This window comes from Osmia bicornis, chromosome 1, assembly GCF_907164935.1.
Source record: "Osmia bicornis bicornis chromosome 1, iOsmBic2.1, whole genome shotgun sequence".
In the NCBI taxonomy this organism is placed as follows: domain Eukaryota; kingdom Metazoa; phylum Arthropoda; class Insecta; order Hymenoptera; family Megachilidae; genus Osmia; species Osmia bicornis.
In genome coordinates, this window is record NC_060216.1 from 6033242 (window position 1) to 6052100 (window position 18859).

Here is an 18859-nt window from a genome sequence, read left to right on the forward strand (position 1 = left end):
TTTGCGTCGCGAGACCGTTTAATTCAAATTATATGCAAATTACAGCGGGACCAGCCTGGTCGCGTTTACTTATAGTTTACCTGCTGTGGTGTGCTTTTATGATCGGTCCTTTCGTGGAAAATCGAGCAACGATACGTTCTCTAAAGACCTCGTTTCGTGTTTTACGATGACTCGGATTAAATTTCTGCGGTTGAGAAGTATGATAAAAAAAAAAAAATCGTTTTTTATCAACAGCCTTACATAAAATCGACGATGTTTCATATTAATACTTTTCTTGGTTGATATGAAGTAACATCTGGTAAGGTAATGTTACTATCGTCTACTGTATTAGGAATAGCATTAAATAAACAAGCAAGATAAAGAAATAACATTTTTACCGCGCGAGCTTGATAACAATGCTCGTTTAGATATTTTTTGCGAGGATCCGTTGTTTCTTTGATGTCGCTGAGGAAATCGTTGTCTACGCAAAAGGAACGTAAAGATAGCATTGTTGCAAGCAAACAACTTTACTACATCAGCGATTCGCTCGTGAAAGAAGGAAATCGGATACGGAAGTTACGGGCCAGCTACATCAGTCGTTTTCTCTGTTCAATCGTCTCGTATTTTCCTTTTTTTCGCGAATCTCACGAAGAGATTTCTCGTGAAAGGTAGCGTCTTTTCGATTCTCTTCTAACAAAACTTGAGGAGCCTTCCTTTATCGTTCGTGGAACTTCCTCAGGGACAAATTTTTTTCCCTGCCTTCCCTGGAACGTCGGACAGTTTATGAATATTTCCTCGAAAACGAATGGAACTCACGAGCGAACGTGCTTTACTTTTCAATTAAATTTTCTATCCCTCCGGAGATTCATCGCCGACGATTTTAACGCTGTTCGTCCGATGCACCGAGCTACGAAAGAGTTTTCTCAGTTGAAACGGTAATTTCGAGTTACGACCACGTCCGGATTCTCCTCGTTCCACAGCCTTCTGGTTTTTCGCGCGAAGCACGCGTAATAGGAATGTCCAGAATGGTTCCTGTCAAATTAATATTCAGAACCAGGTCGAGCGAGTTACCTTAAATGGACGAACCACCGCTTGAAATGTATTCAAACGTTTCTGAAATGTGTGCACGAATTCTCGGAGGGAATTTATAAGCCAATTAAAAGACAACGGTGTGGTTAAACACTTGATAGCATCCTTTCTCATGTGCGAAAATTCCAAATTTTTCCTATATCCTTCTTCTCGAGTGATAAATATCAATGATTTCGAGATACACAGTTCCATTCATTTGGAAAAAAACTTGACGATCGTTGTGGTAATGCTTGATTTACGGTCTGCGAGTCCAGCTGCTCGCAGCATCCAACCATGGGGTTGCGTTTCTCCATTGTTGCGATTCCAGTGCTTGATGGAGTTCCCTCTTCCATCTTCCATCGAGCCAGTCCGTTATCGTTTATTTCTTCCTCTATCTATCCGGTGAAAGGATTTCACCAGAAATCTTTCTTTCGTTGAAAACATTCGTTGAACCGGCAGCTTCATTTATTTCATTATCGGACCGTTCAAGGCAGAAAAATATAACCTTTGATATTTAACTTTATGATTAACGTCTGTTTCACCCTTATTTATCACTGTTTCTATCAGCCATTTGAAATCTGCCCGTGTGTCTAGCGTGCTCTTTCAGGAATATTTCTATCTAAGACATTTTCGGCTCGTATTTCCTCGATGTCGGGCTCTATTTCACGTGCCAACGTGAAAGAGGAAGAAAAATCTTTGTATAGACAGTTGGTTCCTGGGACATTTGTACGTTTTTTTCTTTCCTTCTTGTTCACACAAATTGTACTGTACAGAAAGTTGACATTGCGACTTACAAGTTTTCGAATTTTCTTCCTGGGTACTTACGGTGATGAAATGATTAAAGGGTTAACGGTTTATGTAACTTCGACTGGTACGAAGTAGGTGTCGATGTTAGCATTCAGGAAATGGCAACTGCCGAATCTCAGTTGGGATTTATTCGATTTCGGTGGCACGAATCGCGAATAAATCTCGATACACCGACACGCTAGGCAGGCTTGCTAGCAATCGTAGGATAGAAGGGTAATAAATTTCTTAAACGTTCGATAGTTACCAATTCGTGTTCGTTCTCTGCCAACATTTTGGCACTGTTACCCACGCGATTCCCGCTCGTGAAACTTTTCCTCGAAAGAATATTGATAAAAAGCGAAAGGATTTCATCCCACTGAACTGGACAATCAGTTCTCTGATAAAACGAGCAAAGAATCGTTCCGCTTTTTCTCACGAACAAACGTGATGATTGATCTCGCTTGTAATTCGACGTTTGTTTGCACGATCGTTAACCTGGCAATTAAGGATAACCGATCGTTGAACTGGTTTTCAGGCCGAAGAGATTTCAATGGGAGCTTTATCGAATACGCATCGAAATGTTGGCGTTTAATTAATCAACGATTTAATAATCGTATAACGAGAAAGGTAGATTCTGTTTTATTGGAAAATCGAGTCCGAGCAGATACAGTTAATTCGAACAGCGATAAATCCATCATCGATCTACAATTAACACTTCTTTTTTCGAAACTAGAATCCGTATCCGATAGATTGGAATCCATCGTTAAAATAACAACGAATTTTACAGAATTTCGAATTTGTTGAATTTATGGATGTAGAGGATATTGTTAGATTGTTGCATATCAAATAGTCGATTCTGGGACGTATAATGTCTGACACGATTTCGTGACATAAAATCACCGCGTAATGACACTTTCGGGTTATCAATTTGAAGCTCAAAGTTCTACGAAAATGGCTACATAAACTTTTCATTAATATTCTTAATATAACACACCTTTTTATTAGATATATCAAACAATAACCTGGTTATTGTTTAAAAAACAGAAAAGTGCCGTAAAATGGTACTTGCGGTAAGCTTAAGTTTTAAGAAACACGACTATATTATTTATATTGTCTGTAAGTATTTGTTCTCGGATGTTCTTTGATCTGAACAAAAGGATCGCCGAACAAAGCCAAGTTCGATAACAAATGGCTTACAAGGTATTCTGTTTGAACGACTCAAGATAAGCTTGAAGAGCTGCAAACTGTATCCTGGAATTCGTAGTAGCCTGGTAGAGTAGTGGCTCGTTCGTTGCTTTCGCGAAGGTGCGCGGAGAACGAGGCAGAAGGATAAAGCTCTAATCCAGCGAGAAACGACGCGATGCTTCGGTTAACGGACATGAAAACGATCGTCTCGGTAGCCGCAGGCTGTGCAAAAGTCGTTCCCATGTAATGTTCCAATCGTCCAGCTGTCCTATTTAAACACCATCGACGTTCATCTGGAGGAGAACTCGATTTCCACTACTTTATAGCGGAATCTTGCGTGAAAATTGAGGCGAAAGTCCAATTGAACGTCCGATCAGTTACATTAGCACATTTTCCGCTAGTCACCTAAAAAATATATCTTTCTCGTATTATCGACCTCTTTTCTGATTCCTTTTTATCGAACTTCGCTTGAGCTGCATTCAGTAATATTGGAAGAAAAGAAGTTAAATTAAAATAATAGAAAAAATTTCATTATCTATCTTCCTCCCAATGGATACGTTAAAAATAAATTGAAATGAAATATTATTATTTAATAAAATAGTCGGTGGTACGAGCAATATCGGCTCGTTATTTAAGGCTTGAAAAGATATTATTTGACTGACTTTCACCGATCTCCTGCAGACCGAAGGTTTCTATTAAAGAAAACAGATCCAAAGCTTCCGAAAGCGAGCCAGCTGGGTTTCATTGAAAGCTCTTCACGGGAAATAGAAAACGACGAAAATGAGTCCTGTGGTCGTTTCTTCGCGGCTCAAATTCCTGGCCGTTCGACCAACGCGAATCGTCGCCGCTTTGAGAAAGAGCATCCTTAACGAGTGAAAGAGAACCACCCCCTACACGAATCGATACAACCCTTCGTTTCATTTCAAACGAAATGGTAGATAAAAATTGAAAAAAAGAAAAAGATATAAAATCAATGGAACAAAATTTCTGACTGTGTTTATCACGAAGGCTTGAAAAGGAAACAGAAGAAACAAGCACGTTTCGTTGCGCCAAAGACGTGCAATCGAGGGTGCAGAAGCGCGGGGCGAAAATATTTTATTACCATGGATCACCGCTGCCATCAGGAAAGCGATAAATTTTCCTTGCCCGATAGAATCCTGTCCCATGCTAAAAGCTTTCCTCCTCCAATCCATTTGGCTCCTCGAACGAAAGGGCATTCCATCGAACGCGCTCCATTAACAGGGAAATATGAAAAAAAAAAAAAGGAAAATCTTCCCACGAAACGAACCACCGATCGATGCGATTTCTATCAGAAAACGAAAGTGTATTGGTCCGTGAATCGAAACCTACTTGCGACCATCGTGATCGTTCAACTTTTGTCTTTTTCTTTCTGTTGCAGTTTTCCACCGAGGGAAATCATGACAGGAACATACCGGAGATCGGTGAGTACAGGTAGCGCTTTCAAATTTTTTATGCTCCAATTTGCCTTTGCACACCGTTCAACACTCTGCACTATAAAATAATTAAGAATAGAATATTTTTAAGAATATAATAGAGAATTAAGACAGATTAAAGAGGATAATAACTGAATCAGATGTGAGTGACCGTAGACTTGAGAAAGACAAATAGTGTCATTAAAGCTGAGGTGATTTCACGGTGCACAGAGTTAACTCAGGTTCCGACTTCCGTTTCTCCGCAGGTTTCCTTCACGTTGCGTGTTCCCTGGTCCGCGTTGCATCGATTTTTCTCGCCGGTCGTTCATAGACCCTGAGCGATCCTAATAAATTCGCACGATGCACCGGAAACGCCCACTCGCGAAGTAGCCTGTGCGAACGTTTTATCGTCGAACCAGCCAACCAACGTACACCTTCTCAAACTTTGTTACTTCGTTACTTCGTGCCGTTCAATCTGCATAAATTTCGCGACGATACGACTACGAAAGAAAAATCGTGTCACACCCGGCTTACTTTCACCCCTCCTTGAAATTCTATTATTCTCTGACTGCGCGTTTGGAAATCACATTACATAAATTTGCAAATGAGAAACTATTAAGTTTCTAATTCTCTAATTTATGTAATTCAAGCACGATTTCAAGATTGCTTAGTTTAGAGAAAATCCTCTTTCGTTTACCTTGATGAAGATTTCTAAACCTGCAAGATAAGGCATCGGCCTAAGCACGCCCCGGGGCTTGTAATTTTAATTTCGTATTAGATTGAGATTAGAAAATCGACGAAAAAAAGGGAGCTGGGTGAGATGCATGAATATGCGAAGTTGTTTCCCTCGGTACGGCGTTATATGAATTTTCAGTGGTAAAAAAAAAAACGTGTTGCATATTCGATTCCAGAAGAACGATCAATATTTTGTGCACGACAACATCCTGAGGGTCGTGTACTCGTTGCACGTCGTTGATCAGCATGAATGATCGTTTTGAAAAGGGAAACGGGACTCTTGGCGTCTTACGATAATATTTACGACCAGTTGAGCTCCTTTTGTGCTGAAATATTTTCAGAACGATCTTGTCCTTTCAAGTGAAAAAACAGTCTTGAATTTTTGCAAAATAACATACGTATACATATATTAGGGGTAATGTTAGAAGACGCTTCTAAATCACCGAGTATCACTTAAGAAAACGAACAGCGAAAACTCGTTTATCCTTGCCACACCCTCCCCATTTTCGCGTCATTTGTTTCCTATTTGCGCTAAGCTTCCAGCCTACATATGATATCCCTGACGATGCCGATAAGAAAAAACCGGGACGACGAAGGGTATTTCCGGCAAAATATTCCACGCAATGGATAAGACGTGGAGTCTTACGACCCGTCGTAAACCTGGCTCGAGAAAAATACAGGGTGCTTCCAAATGTATGCCCTGATAAAAAGGAACGTAATAATTGGTATCGCTCTTCTTTACTTTCGTGAAACACCCTCTATAGGGTTATCCAAAGTGATTTTTTTATGATTTCTTTATTTTAACACAAAGTCTATTGTATGACATTAATTATCAAAGACAATATTGCTTTTTTCACGAGCCTGATGCATTTCACCCAATTTTTCATTATATTTTCACACAAGTGGAATTCAGCTCGTCAATAGTCTTTGGATTATTGGCGTAAGCTTCACTTTTCATAAACTCCATAAAAAAATCTAATGGTGTTAAATAATTCGATCTTAAAAAATTACTCGTTTGTTAAATTTGGTCAAACGTATCAAGCTCGCAAAAAAAAAGCGGAGAAGGACTGTTGAATGATATTGTTTTTCATAATTAATATAAAAAATCAAATACTTTGCATTTTATTTCAATTTGAAGATGTGACACTCAATTTGGAAAACCCTATACATATATCCCATCGGGAAAAATAGAGGGTGAAAATGTTGTCGAACGGGTAAATTCGATCTACTAACCGTGGAATAACCGGAAGCTGAAATGCAGCTGATGAAAAGAGAGAAGGATAATCCAGTTGGTTCCTGTGAAATTTCGTTGGCAGTTAGTGGGAAATACCAAGGCGCTTCATTCCTAAGGGACTTCGATCACCCTAAGGTGGTTAACACCACGAAGAGTGGGGCGTAAGGGTGTTGAACTTGCTAGAGTACAGAAAGTAGATAGGATCGAAGGACATCTAAAGGGCTAGAATCTCGTCTAGTATAAGAGGATGGCTAGTTATTCGAAGAATAGGAATGGAATTGGAACACGAAGATACAGAGATTTATGGAAAAGACGTTGTGTAACCTGGCATTCAACAGCTGCTTGCTTATACATTCCACTCTTTCGAGTGGCGTGAATTGCTTCTGACAGGAATAATCGGTTGCCAGACGTTGTCTTCGATGAATTCACTCCCTTCGATGTTCCAATACGAAGAAGAAACCTTAAGTGTTTTCATCGAAAGATTTATGTATTATTCTTCTAAGCGTTACATTGGCGTTCGAGTAATGTTTTAATTCACAGCTAATTTGCCAAGGTAGCAAAATATTATGTTAACGCAAATGATAATCGACCGTGAAGTAATTTATCTATTTATTTTTTTTTTTTACTTTACACGCTACACCATAGAAACTGATCGTGTTCGTGTTTCAACCACATTCGACCGAAAGCTCGAATAAAATGAATCATTCGATATTACGGTAGAACAAGTAAATGAGATTGGTAATCATAAGTCGCGCGTCAGCTGCAAACCTGCCCATAGGCTTATTAGTTAATTGCCAAGTTATCACCTCGTAAGCTGCGCAATGACGTTCCCACGCAATTAATCCTAATTAACGATAGCGGGTTGCGTGGAACAGAAGCGACAGGGTTCCTCCGGTTTCCCATGAAATATTCCGTATCTTTTAATTACACGCGAAAGCGAAAGCATCATCTCCACGATGTAACCATAAATCACTTGTCTCCGAAATTTTTACACTACTCGCGTGTCACGTTCGCGAGTATGCAGATTTCTAACCGCAGATCGTAAAACACCGCAAAGCGTCGCATTAAATTCACCAGCTTGCTCGCAGAACGTAATTAAATTTTCAACTTAAACGGTTGGATTCGCGAAAGTTACTCCTCGCGATAAAATCGATCCAATGAATTAAATCGTGGATGTTTATGTAAATTGTATGTTTTTACAAGATACTTTCTCTTCTCCGGTGATTTAAAGCGTTACGTTAGTTTCATTGAAAATAAATGGAATTCAATAACGGAGCTGTATTAAATTATCATTTGAAAAGACCAATATTGGTAATATACGTTACTGATATGCGATAGAGGACTTTGCGGATTTTGCTAATTTGTTCTGAATGATCATATTTCATTTTACTTGTTGAAACGAATATTGATATAAAGTGTTATTAATATTGGCAATATACGGTGGAATAGCGTTGTAATATGTAAAATTATTATTTACTCTGATTGACTTTTCATCTGTTGCAAATTCTAATTAAACTGATATCAAAATTGTAACGATTGATACGATATCGATACAATAAGTCACGTGCGGTGATAGCTCCAAAATTATTAAGTGTCACTCGATCTCGATGAATTCTCTCTTGTCGGGGAATGTCTAACTTTTGTCAAAGCGTGCGGAAACGAGACACGAAGTGTACGAATTTAATTAAAGGCGCCTCTCTGTAGACCTTCATTAGCGAGTGTCTTCTTCCTAAGTACTGCGGTGCTTCTTTGACCCGCGAGAGAGTACACGATCGTGCTTACTCTCTGCAAAACTGTGTTACCTTTTAGCGTGAAAAACTTTGAACAAGCCAAATTTTTTGATTCTTTTGATTCTTCGCAATGAGCCTCTGCAAAGTATCAAAATCATTTTGTCCCCTTTTTCTCTGAAGCGGCAAAAATTTATTTACAAAGCGAACATGCCACTTTTTTTAAGGACAAGTATGTCGTATAAATAAGAGATATCACTTGAAGCTTTAATGTCAAAAACCTCTTGCGTAAATTTTCGTTTTTATCATAGAATCATGACAATCATGACAGGGGATGAGAGACGCTAAGAGATCACGGACATGGGGATAAAAAGGTTGTTTTTGTCGGCTTCGTTTTTACCACGAATCGATAAGCTTCTCGATAGATTGAAGCGTAAATTAAAAGCAAAATGGAACGCGAATCGAAGCTAACGCGATGATAATTGAGCGACCCTATTACTCGTCTTGCGCGCTCACGTTTAATTAGAAAAGTTTGCCGGATGTAAAAGAGCCGGTACACGAATCGTTTACGCCTTAAAAAAAATTCAAGTTAACCTGGATTCAAAGTAGCAGTAAACTTTTTCGCAACAACGTTTCATTAGTTAAGTAGTTAAAAAGTAGGTGTGAAGATTATTGTTGAGATAATTCCACGAATGCTATAGAAAGAGAAGAATATCAATTATCTTTTTTAATGGTATTAATTCCAGAGCGTATCTCGATCGTACCATTCTCTCTAACGGTCTACGTTGGCATTTATGACGTTAATAATTATAACGCGAACCTAGCTTCTGCAATTGAATTACCATACCGTCAATTGCCACGATAATTAATTTTCGTACTCATTAAATCTTTCAACGTGGCACTGGCCTGATTGACGCGTCCTATCGTGCAAATGATCAAATTTCAGATATTATTATTTTCGATTAGCTTCAAGTTCCATCACCCGTATCGCGATTACTTGAATATGTATAGCGCTGATTCCCTAATTTCGTATTTAATATGGAACCAGTCTGTATCTTGGCGAAAAGCCAATATCATGAGACGTCCTTTGTAAGTTGCCCGAACGACGTGCAAAAGGTATTCATCAAGCTTAGCACAGTAGGACGTCGTTTCGTTTGACCCTAGTCACCCTCAGGGATGGTGTTCAACCTTTTAATTCCTCCCCTCGCTGGTTGCAAAAAAAAAAAGAAATTGTTTTTCTGTAAGCAAGCATCAAAGTTCGACGAAGGAAGGTCGTGGGAAACAGAGGTGGTCGATTCAAGTTTTCTTTCTAGAACACAGACGTTTCGAGGGTATAAATTATCTGTTCCTTTGTCTGGTGGTGACCTTTCAGAAATGAATGCAATGGTTGAACCGAAAGACCTTTTCTCCGAGCCTTTTTCCGTGTGATTTCAAGCTAACTGGCTCCGCCAGTTACTATGCTGTCTGACCACAAACGATCCCTTTCTACTGCGCTCTGTTTCTCTATCATTTCGTGTTTGCTCAGTATACATGGTTCTGAGGTTAATTAACTGCATTTAGATTAACGATGATAAATTCACGTAATACGAGGATTTTTAATTAATTCGTCATCTTTTTCCGATAACCTTCCATAAAGGGAATGAAGGATAGAAACGACGGTGTAACGGTGGTAAGGAACTAATCGATGATAGGACGCATTTCCTGGACCATTGACTGCGATAATATGCTGGTGAGAATCGACGGTGTACCAGCATCAATCGTCTCGATGATAAGCGATCCGAAATTCCTCCAGGTATTGGCTATTCACGGTTAATGCACGGATTCATCGCGATTGCCTTCCAGGCTGATATTGTCCTACGGAATACCTTGAGGATGAAGGATTTCCGGAAGCTACAACTCCACATGATCTTCGTAAAATTTAATATTATTATTATAATAACGCAGGAAATGCTAGGAAATGGAATGCCTAAATTGAAAATTGCATGAAAATCAACTGGTCAATGTTAGTCACGTGTAGTAATTTCGAAAATGAATAGAACGTCAGTGGAATCGGTTTCGTGTGCATCGACTTCCGGTACAAGTCGATTCGACCATCTAGGCTGTGGATCGCAGAGGGTAGGAACCGTGTAACACTTTCGAGGATGAGGTCGGCTATGGTAATACGGGTTGAATCTGGGTCAATCAGTTGATCGTCTTTAGTTAACGGGGGATACGAAATAATGCAATTAGGCTTACCTCCCTTGCAATTAGGCTTACGTCACGTGGATGTCGAATCACGCGCCTCGACCAGATTTCCGTGAGACCTCGAATCGTGACGGTTTGGAAGAAATTAGTTTTGTCGCTCGCAAACTAGGACGTCGCGCCTTACTTCCACTTGGAAGAAATAGAGAAAGAAGAAAGGAAGAAAGGAAAACTTTGTTACTGTTCGCGTGTTACAACGGTGCATCTGGTAATCTAATTATTCTGTTAGAACGCAAAGAACGCGCAAGCGATCATCTTTTTTTCTTCCACTTTCTTCTTTTATCTTTTTGCTCGAAAGAAAATGCTAGAAAGAAGTTTCGAAGCTTTTAGAACGAGCATTCTTCTTAACCTGTGAAACTTTCATCCGTTTTAAACGCACCCTCGAGGAACGGGAATGGGAGATTGCAAAAATTGATCGTGGTTTTTGCAACGAATAAACGTTGATGAAAACTCAACGCAAGTTAAATATTAGAACTAGAATTTTCGTCGATTCACCGACATGAAATTCATAGCTACGGACATAAATCATCATTCACGCTGTGCTGCTTTCGTTGACACACATATTTGACGCGACACTCTGTATTCTTTAGCGAGTTGAAACTGCCTAAAATCAAGGGATTTTTTTTTTATCTCAACGAAATTTTACGATCCCGACTCGAATGGTCTGCGGTTGGCAGCCGAGTAAATGCGAAAAAATTACCTTCAACCCCTGTCCTCGTTTCTCGATTATCTCTATCCCAGTAACAACTGTTATCGACTACTGTTTACTATTTCAAATTAGATTTCGATTCTGCCGATAACAGATGATGTTCGGTGACATCGTCGGAATGATCATTTCGAATTGCATAAATAACTTTATAGCGACTAACTAAAATTTACAGCTGATACGCATGAATACGTGTAGGATTATTTAATGGCAAAGTGTTAAGCCGTCCATAGCAACGCTTGCACTAATTCCCGGGCAAAAGAGGCATAAAACTGTCGTCTCCCTTTCGAAACAGTGGAAAAGTTGGCGAAATGGCTCGCAGATAACAGAACCAACCAGTCGTATTTCAATTCTCTATCGGGGCGCAGTCTTCTGAAAATTTCACGCTAGAGAAGTATAAATCCTCGTTTTTAAAGAGGCCTCGTTCCAGCCGCGATTCTTTCATGCTCGAACGATCCGTCGAAAAAGAGGAGAAGAATAGAGATAGATGGGGATTAAACAGAAACGATTCTTTCGATAGCTGTGGAAAAAAAAGAAGAGTGAAAAGTTCGATCAGAGTCATAAACTTTAAGGGGTAGCACCCTTAGCTCTGCCCAACACCCTTTCCTTACTCATTGAATCGTCTCAGGTGTTCGAAATGGTACTTGTAAGGATTCTTTCTATTTCTTGAAAATCATTTCTCACATACTCGTTTCCGTATCACGAGCAGCTTTCGATCGTAACCGACTTAGCTGGAATTTTTCGAAGAACGATAGTTGGACCGTATATATATTTCGAAATTTTATGTCATAGTTCTATTTTCCAGGCGATGAATGTATGGATTTACACGTAACGAATAGATTGGTAAAAATTTCAGTGGAGCAGTGCACTCACCGAGTCATCCGCAATCGTTTCCTCTAATTAATTAGCTTGATCGCGTGGAATGTGCGATGAACGGGGACGACAATTCGAAACAAATATCGGAAAAATCCGCAAACTCTCTTCTCGTCGAACGAATTTCGAGGGCGAAAGCGATAGAGAAAAACTCTCGGCGTTGTTTGAAGAGACACGAGGCGAAATGGTACTCGAAGCTATAACGAGGTCTTGCGATCGCAGTGAAACGCAATACAATGCTTCGTCGTGCGATCGATGCAATTAAACGTACATGGACAGATATGTGTGCGTCTTTTCTCCTTTGTATCATTTGCAGTCCTTGTAATTTGCGCTCTTGTACGTGATACGCTTAGATTAGACGTTGCTTGGCGACACTTAAATTGTTTATTTCTGAAACGCGAATTAACCATACTGGGCGCGGTAAGGAAAATGAATCAACTAAACTTCCAATGTTCTATTTTGCAATATCACTTTTTCTTTTTAAATAATTCTGAAGCAACTTTGAATTTTACGAACGAGAAGAGTCCCAAAGCTCCGTGTGAATTATACAGCTTGTGTGCGAATAAACACAGCTTTGATTCTGCTCAAAGGAATAGGTAATTATCGCACGATCGGTGTAAAAGAATGATCGATTAACGATCACTATTTTGGTCAATCTATGGAAACCCGAAAGGAGAGATTATCGATGAACGATTCCGGATAGACGGGATCAGCTTACTACCGAGGAAAGCTTTCAGAAAGTGAAAGGAGTCTATCCATTTATAGTCCCAACCAATATTAGGATGCTCTCGAAACGTCTAAACCCGGAAGGATGGATAAAATTACATATATGATCCTAAGAAACCTTTCATAAGATCATGCTCTAGAACATCATTTATGAGAATAAGAAATCCAGATTGGATTAGATTACATTTTTTCTCAACCGGATGTTAACATTCGCGAGCCATCGGTGCCAAATACAGAAATACGTATAACTGTCAGCCTTTTCCCTTTCGACCGATTACATCCCCGTGTTTCTGCCGAACGGTGACCCATTTTCGGACCACCATGGTAAAAAAGTTCTCTGAAAGCGAGACAGAAGTCTCTGACGAAATTAAATCAACCTGTACTCATCCCCTGACACCGGCGAAGGTACGAAGTAATTCCCGCGTTTCCTCTCTGAATTCGATGAAGTTGTAATTTGGAGTCAAAGTAAGTTTTATTGAATCTGACTGGAGAGATAATATTTTCTCGCGACTATACGAAGGAGAAATCGTACAAAAAATGTATTAAACATAAAAAAAAGTAACTTTGACAATCGTGTTGAGAGGAAGCAGGTTTATTTCTTCGAGGTTGCTCGACATTCGTTGAATTCAAACAGAACAAGAGGCTGAACATCGTGACGACAAAAGATAAGAGGGACACGTTGAAAATTTTCCAACGACACAATGGACCCACGATATTATCCCTGTAGGCTAACAGTTCCAAAACTTTCGTACCTTTCAACACGCGAAATCTTGCTGCTGTGGTTTTCTACAATACCGGCTCAAGAGCCACCGGATGTGGATGGAGCGCGTTCATCCGGTGTAACTAACGAGAACATCGTGATGCTGGAGATAAACCGTGAACAACAGCCCCGGCAAATTCATTCCAATTGATTGACCAGGGAAAAATAAATTTGATCGCACAGCGAGATCACTCTCTTGAAAACCATTATTATTTATGATCGCTGCGACGATTTTATTTTTCAACGATTCAATCACCATTGCTATGGATTCTTGAAACATTAATATCGCGCTCGTTAAATCTGAGCAACCATTTCGTACGTTTCGAACGTCATTGACCCCGATTACAAAGTCAGCTTCAAATTCACGCTTACATACGACACTTTGCATAAGGGATTTTCGAAAACTACCGGTCGACGAATTTTGCTGTCCAAGAGAACAGTGGAAAAAGAAAGATAGAAAGAAAACGAGGTCAGCCCCTAAAAAAGAAGAAATCCATCGTCCCAAAGGTTCGATTCTGACGGAATTTCAATCCACAACGGACATTTGACCATTGACGACGTTGAATTTAACGATTTTCCGATTCGCGACAACAAAGATGTCATTGGTGAAAAATGAAAGGCAATAGTAATCATTTTTGTTAGAAATTGGAAATTTTTCAAGAATTTTGATGAAATCCAACGGTCACCGAAAATTTTGTAACATAAATTTTGTAACAAAATAATTTACATCACTGTGTATACAATCAGATTTTTCTCTCCGCGTTCACGTATAATCTTCACCATTTTCCGGGCAGAATTCCAACGCGATACATCATCCGTTTATTCGTTGAAGAAAAACGTTTCGCTGCTATTCGTAAATCGTAATCCGTCAACGGCAATCCGTATTGAAAATAATCCTCCTCGTAAAAATCTAGCGTCAACTTTTTTCACTCGCCACAGAATCGTTTTTATTTTCCCTCGTTGACGAGATAGGGGAAAAAAGGATTGAAAATATTCGAGCTGGCGTCCAGACTTCCGGCTTCAAGGAATTTCATTTCCATGCAGATGCCAGTGGAATTAAATATTCTTCTTTATACTGGCAATAATAAAGTCACTTTTCGTCGCTATATATATCTTGCCTTTTAACGAAACCTTCAAACGACTGTACCGCTTTACAGTTCTCTGTAAGCAAAAGTTACGCTTCGTTGTAATAAACAAAAGATATTCGTATAAATCAATGTCAGACAAAACCTGGAAGATAGCAATCGCGATGGGGGAACGGTTCAAAGAACATCGATGGATAACCGAAACGACAAGATTTATCACGGTTGTTGCTTTTTTTTCGTGGTTTATCTGAAAGACTTCCAGACGGAAAGGGAGGTATTTTCCGAAGGAAAACTGGAACCACTAAAAAGAAGCTAGGACAGAAGGTAATTATTACTTTGCTAAATGGAATCGTTCTACCGGGAGTGAAGAGTGTAAATCGAGTCTCTGTTACCTGCAGTTACGACGTTTATACAACTTCTTTTATGATACGACGCCCCTGACGAATAAACTGGTTCGATAAATTCCTATCTCGGTGCTCGTTGCTTCTCGAACCTCGACGTATTCGCGTACACCGGAACGTTTAAACGAAACTCGAGGATACTTGGAAGTTTGCGAAAATTAAAGTTGTTGAAGAGATGAACACTTTTCCAACTTTGTATACGCTCTAATCGAAGGTTATAAATTGGTCGGCTGACTTTTATACTTGAAGATTGCACAAGAAAAGTTTGCACAACGATTCCGGGAAGCTGTTGCCGCACGCAAACGCGTAACGTGGAAAACGAGCGTGGCGAGGCTCCTCGCGGGCCGTCGATCGAGGAATATTCATTCGTGACCGATTCCCGGGGTGAATATTCGCCTATAATTACGCATGCGAGCGCATACAGAGAAAATGAGAACCGTGGATGCACGCGAGCGAACAATCGTCACGAAAACAACGCCGATGTAATCATGGCGTGGCCGAACTGTGAGAGCCGTTTGCTAATTATGCCTCGCTAATAGCCGGCAATTTCGTTCACCGCGTTACCGTTTCGCCTGGTAATTTACGAATTATCGCCGTGAAGTGCACAAAATCCAGCTGTTGTGCAGCTACCTGCTGATTCTTCCGTCTGAACCAATCGCTTTTATATCATTCCCCCTTCGATCCTCCTTTTCACCTTACGATGTGTAATTAACAAATAAAGCAAAGACCTTCCGAGGTTTCCAAGAAGTTAACGCGAGTACACGAGCTTCTGGGAAACGATTTGCACAGGTGCGATGCATGCAACAGGTGTAGAAGTGCATAGGCTCGATCGCCGCATAAGCCGACCTGCAGTTCCGTCCTGCTTTTCATCGCTGATTACGCGGCGAATTTCGAAACTCCGACGATCAGAGTCCATTAACCACTTAGGTATAAATAGAGAAGCTTGTGCTGGAAGATGGTGTCCGTATCTTCAACCTTTTCGCTGCTAGGTTTCTGTAATAGCCACAACGATCCCACCGTTTTATCATTCTACCAATCTACAGTGGCATCGTTCAACTATTCTACCAACCCTTACCATCCCCATCGTTCTACATATCTCGACGGTATAAAATATTGCTCGGGGGGGTTCGCGGTATAATAATCACCTTGTTATCGCGCAAACCTACGGTGAAAGGGTTGAGAAGGTAGAGGCACGTAGAATATAGAGAATCTTCAATTGGAGGTTGCCGGTGCAGTTTCCTCGAACTTCGACCTCGGCCACACGGGTCGTTGAGCTTACCGTGAATCGCGTGTTCCTAGAGCCTAGATCGATAAAGCCAGCGTGTGTGAACATGCAGACGAGCATAATGGATAAACGATTTTCGTGTATGCACCGACGTGTAACCTGGTGCCTGGTCCGAGCCGTATCAAAAATAAGCGCGAAACCCTGCTGCCCGTTGTCCGCCGAGAATAATACGAATTTTTAGAGGACGAGTCGTGCGGCTATTTTCGAGGAAGATGATCGATTGCCCGCGGCGTACGGATTACGCGGGATCGGGCGTTTTCCATCGTTCCCCTTCGAGATCATCTCCCTCGTACCGAAGAATTCATATACAAGAATCTCGGGTCAATAAATTCGCGTGTTGTTTGCGAGAGCAGCCAGCAGGATGCAAGTATCACGAAAGAGGTCGTTTTTTTCTTGAGAACTTGCGATCTTAGATGGTCCACGTGAAAATTCTTGGAATATTCTTTGATAAATTTATCGATCGCTATTCTCGATAGAAGGATTTTTGGACTCTGGGTTAGTGGAATAGTGGAATTTAATAATCAATTTATCAGGTATTCCGAATCCGTACGAAAAGCAAACTAGACAGATTGGCGCTAGACAAATTCTATACATTAGCGATTTTATTAGCGGTTGGAAAACAATCTATCATACGTCCGTGGGTACGACTAATCGAACGCGATCCAATGGTCGAACGAATCCGTCATCAAATAAATCCGGCGTTTAAAATAACGGCACGCTTTATTTCTGTTTGCACAGCGAGGAAATTGAGAATCAAATGGGATCTCGACGAGTATAGTTCCCTGTCGTAACGTGTTGATAACGCTAGGATAATAAAAATCAACTGCATGAAATTATTCAATGATCTGAGACTGATCATTTCGTAAAGTTGGAGTATCCATAACCCTCCTTCTTGATGGAAATTTTTCAAAGTATCCTCCAGATATTCTATGAAGAACAACCTATCAAATTTTTATAGAATTCTCTCCAAAATCAGAATTTTTATGCCGAAGCAGGGCAAAAGTGCATCATTCCTGATTCTCTAATCGTAAATTGAAAATCAAGGCTAGTCTAAACATAAATAATCGATCTGGTGGTGGGAAGAATGATCGATCGAATTCCGTCGATGTAAATTAGGATTCTTCTGAAGGAGGTCGTTGTTCGACGATTTCGAATTATTTCGCAATCTGCGCGGACTTTGTTGAAGTTAGTTCGCGTGAAATGCGTTATACGCGCACACATCTCTCCTTATGTAAATCGTGGGTCTCTAACGACCTGGTTGCGTAACCGTGCCACAATAGCGCGACGCTCGATAAACTAATAATGAAATTTCACCCTTGAAATCGAGCAAAAGAAATTATTCTAATGCCTGTAAATGAAAGTCGTTGGAATGTTTAAAGAAGAAATAAAATGAGACTGAAGAAAACGAGCGAAGATTATTTATTTCCTTCTTTTAAAGCGGCTATGTTGTTGTACGATCGCGGATAAATGGACTGGAAGAATTAAAAGATCGACGAGCAAGGATAATGGCCATGATGGTGAAAGAAAATCGTCTTTTCCTTCGGAAGGAACAATGTAACGTTACTCTTTCGAACAATGCAGTCGTTAAACGCGACCCGAGACTTCGAACGATCGCTCGTTTGAGCTTTTTCCGTCTCTAATCGGGTTTTGTGGTTGAAAATCAACGTGATCGATACTAAACTACCATCTAAATACAGGAAATGCGGTGAAGCCACATCGTGTAACAAAATTTCTGAAATTCTGAGATTTAATAATTTATAATGGTGAAATGGGAGATAATAAAAAGACACTTTCGAAAACATTTTCAATATTCAATCTGGAAGAACTTTCTTCATTTATTATATTTCCTTCTTTTATCATTTTCATTCGTTAAATAATTAAACTCCGAGTCCGGGAACTTTGGGTACGCAGTGTATAATACGTCGGTAACCGCAGTGGAAATGGCCATATGTGGTGCTGCACATTATGCTAACTATTATTAACGATACGATTATTTGATTGTTCAAATTACGCTTTCAGTCTTCGGTGTCGCGTTATTATAGTATTATTAATCTACTATAACCAGGCTTGCTGTTTCAAACGCGGATAGAAATTCGAAGAATTTGAAACTTTTGTTATAAAAGAAAAAAAAGCAGAGTCCCTAAAATGACGTCGCAAAGAATTGCGGCAATGTTCGTGTTGGTTCGCGTAAAACTAATAAGGGAGAGTATATCCCCCGATCCATCATTCGTTTCGATTACCAACAGGGTGTATCCAGTTCCGTTGGTCGTTTCATCGTTTCGCTGGATGCTCGCTAGAATCCTTGCCATTTCTTCGTACATTCTTTATTTGCATCCCCGTCGATACGACGATCTGCTGGTTATAACGAAAGTTGCGTGGGAGGGTGATACGTCTGGCTGAACTACCGCTCGATTTAATACCGAATGCACTCGAACGCAAGAATGCTGAGATCGAATTTAATCTTCATATCTGATACATTTATTTGTGCACTGATACACTCTTATACAACGCAAATTTCATATATATCTTTTATTGCAATATTAAATAACAATTGTGTAACATTAAAATTAATTTGTACATCCAGCAATTAGCACAAAGCGTTGTAGTTTGAAAGGAAACGTTTGTTCTGCTTTCA

At 40.0% G+C, this 18859-nt stretch overlaps 1 protein-coding gene across 9 annotated transcripts in view; it reads left to right on the forward strand.

Annotated features, from left to right (window-relative positions):
• The window catches only part of LOC114881914 (transient receptor potential-gamma protein), a 55748-nt gene that overhangs the window by 18472 nt on the left and 18417 nt on the right, over positions 1-18859 (forward strand). For 7 of the 9 annotated variants that reach the window (XM_029198800.2, XM_029198796.2, XM_029198808.2 and 4 more), the window contains exon 2: positions 4418-4470. In XM_029198800.2, coding sequence (XP_029054633.1) covers positions 4437-4470 — 34 coding nt within the window. In that variant the 5' untranslated portion in view covers positions 4418-4436. The remainder of the gene's footprint in view (positions 1-4417; positions 4471-18859) is intronic. The other 2 variants (XM_029198818.2, XM_029198814.2) reach the window with 1 other exon arrangement.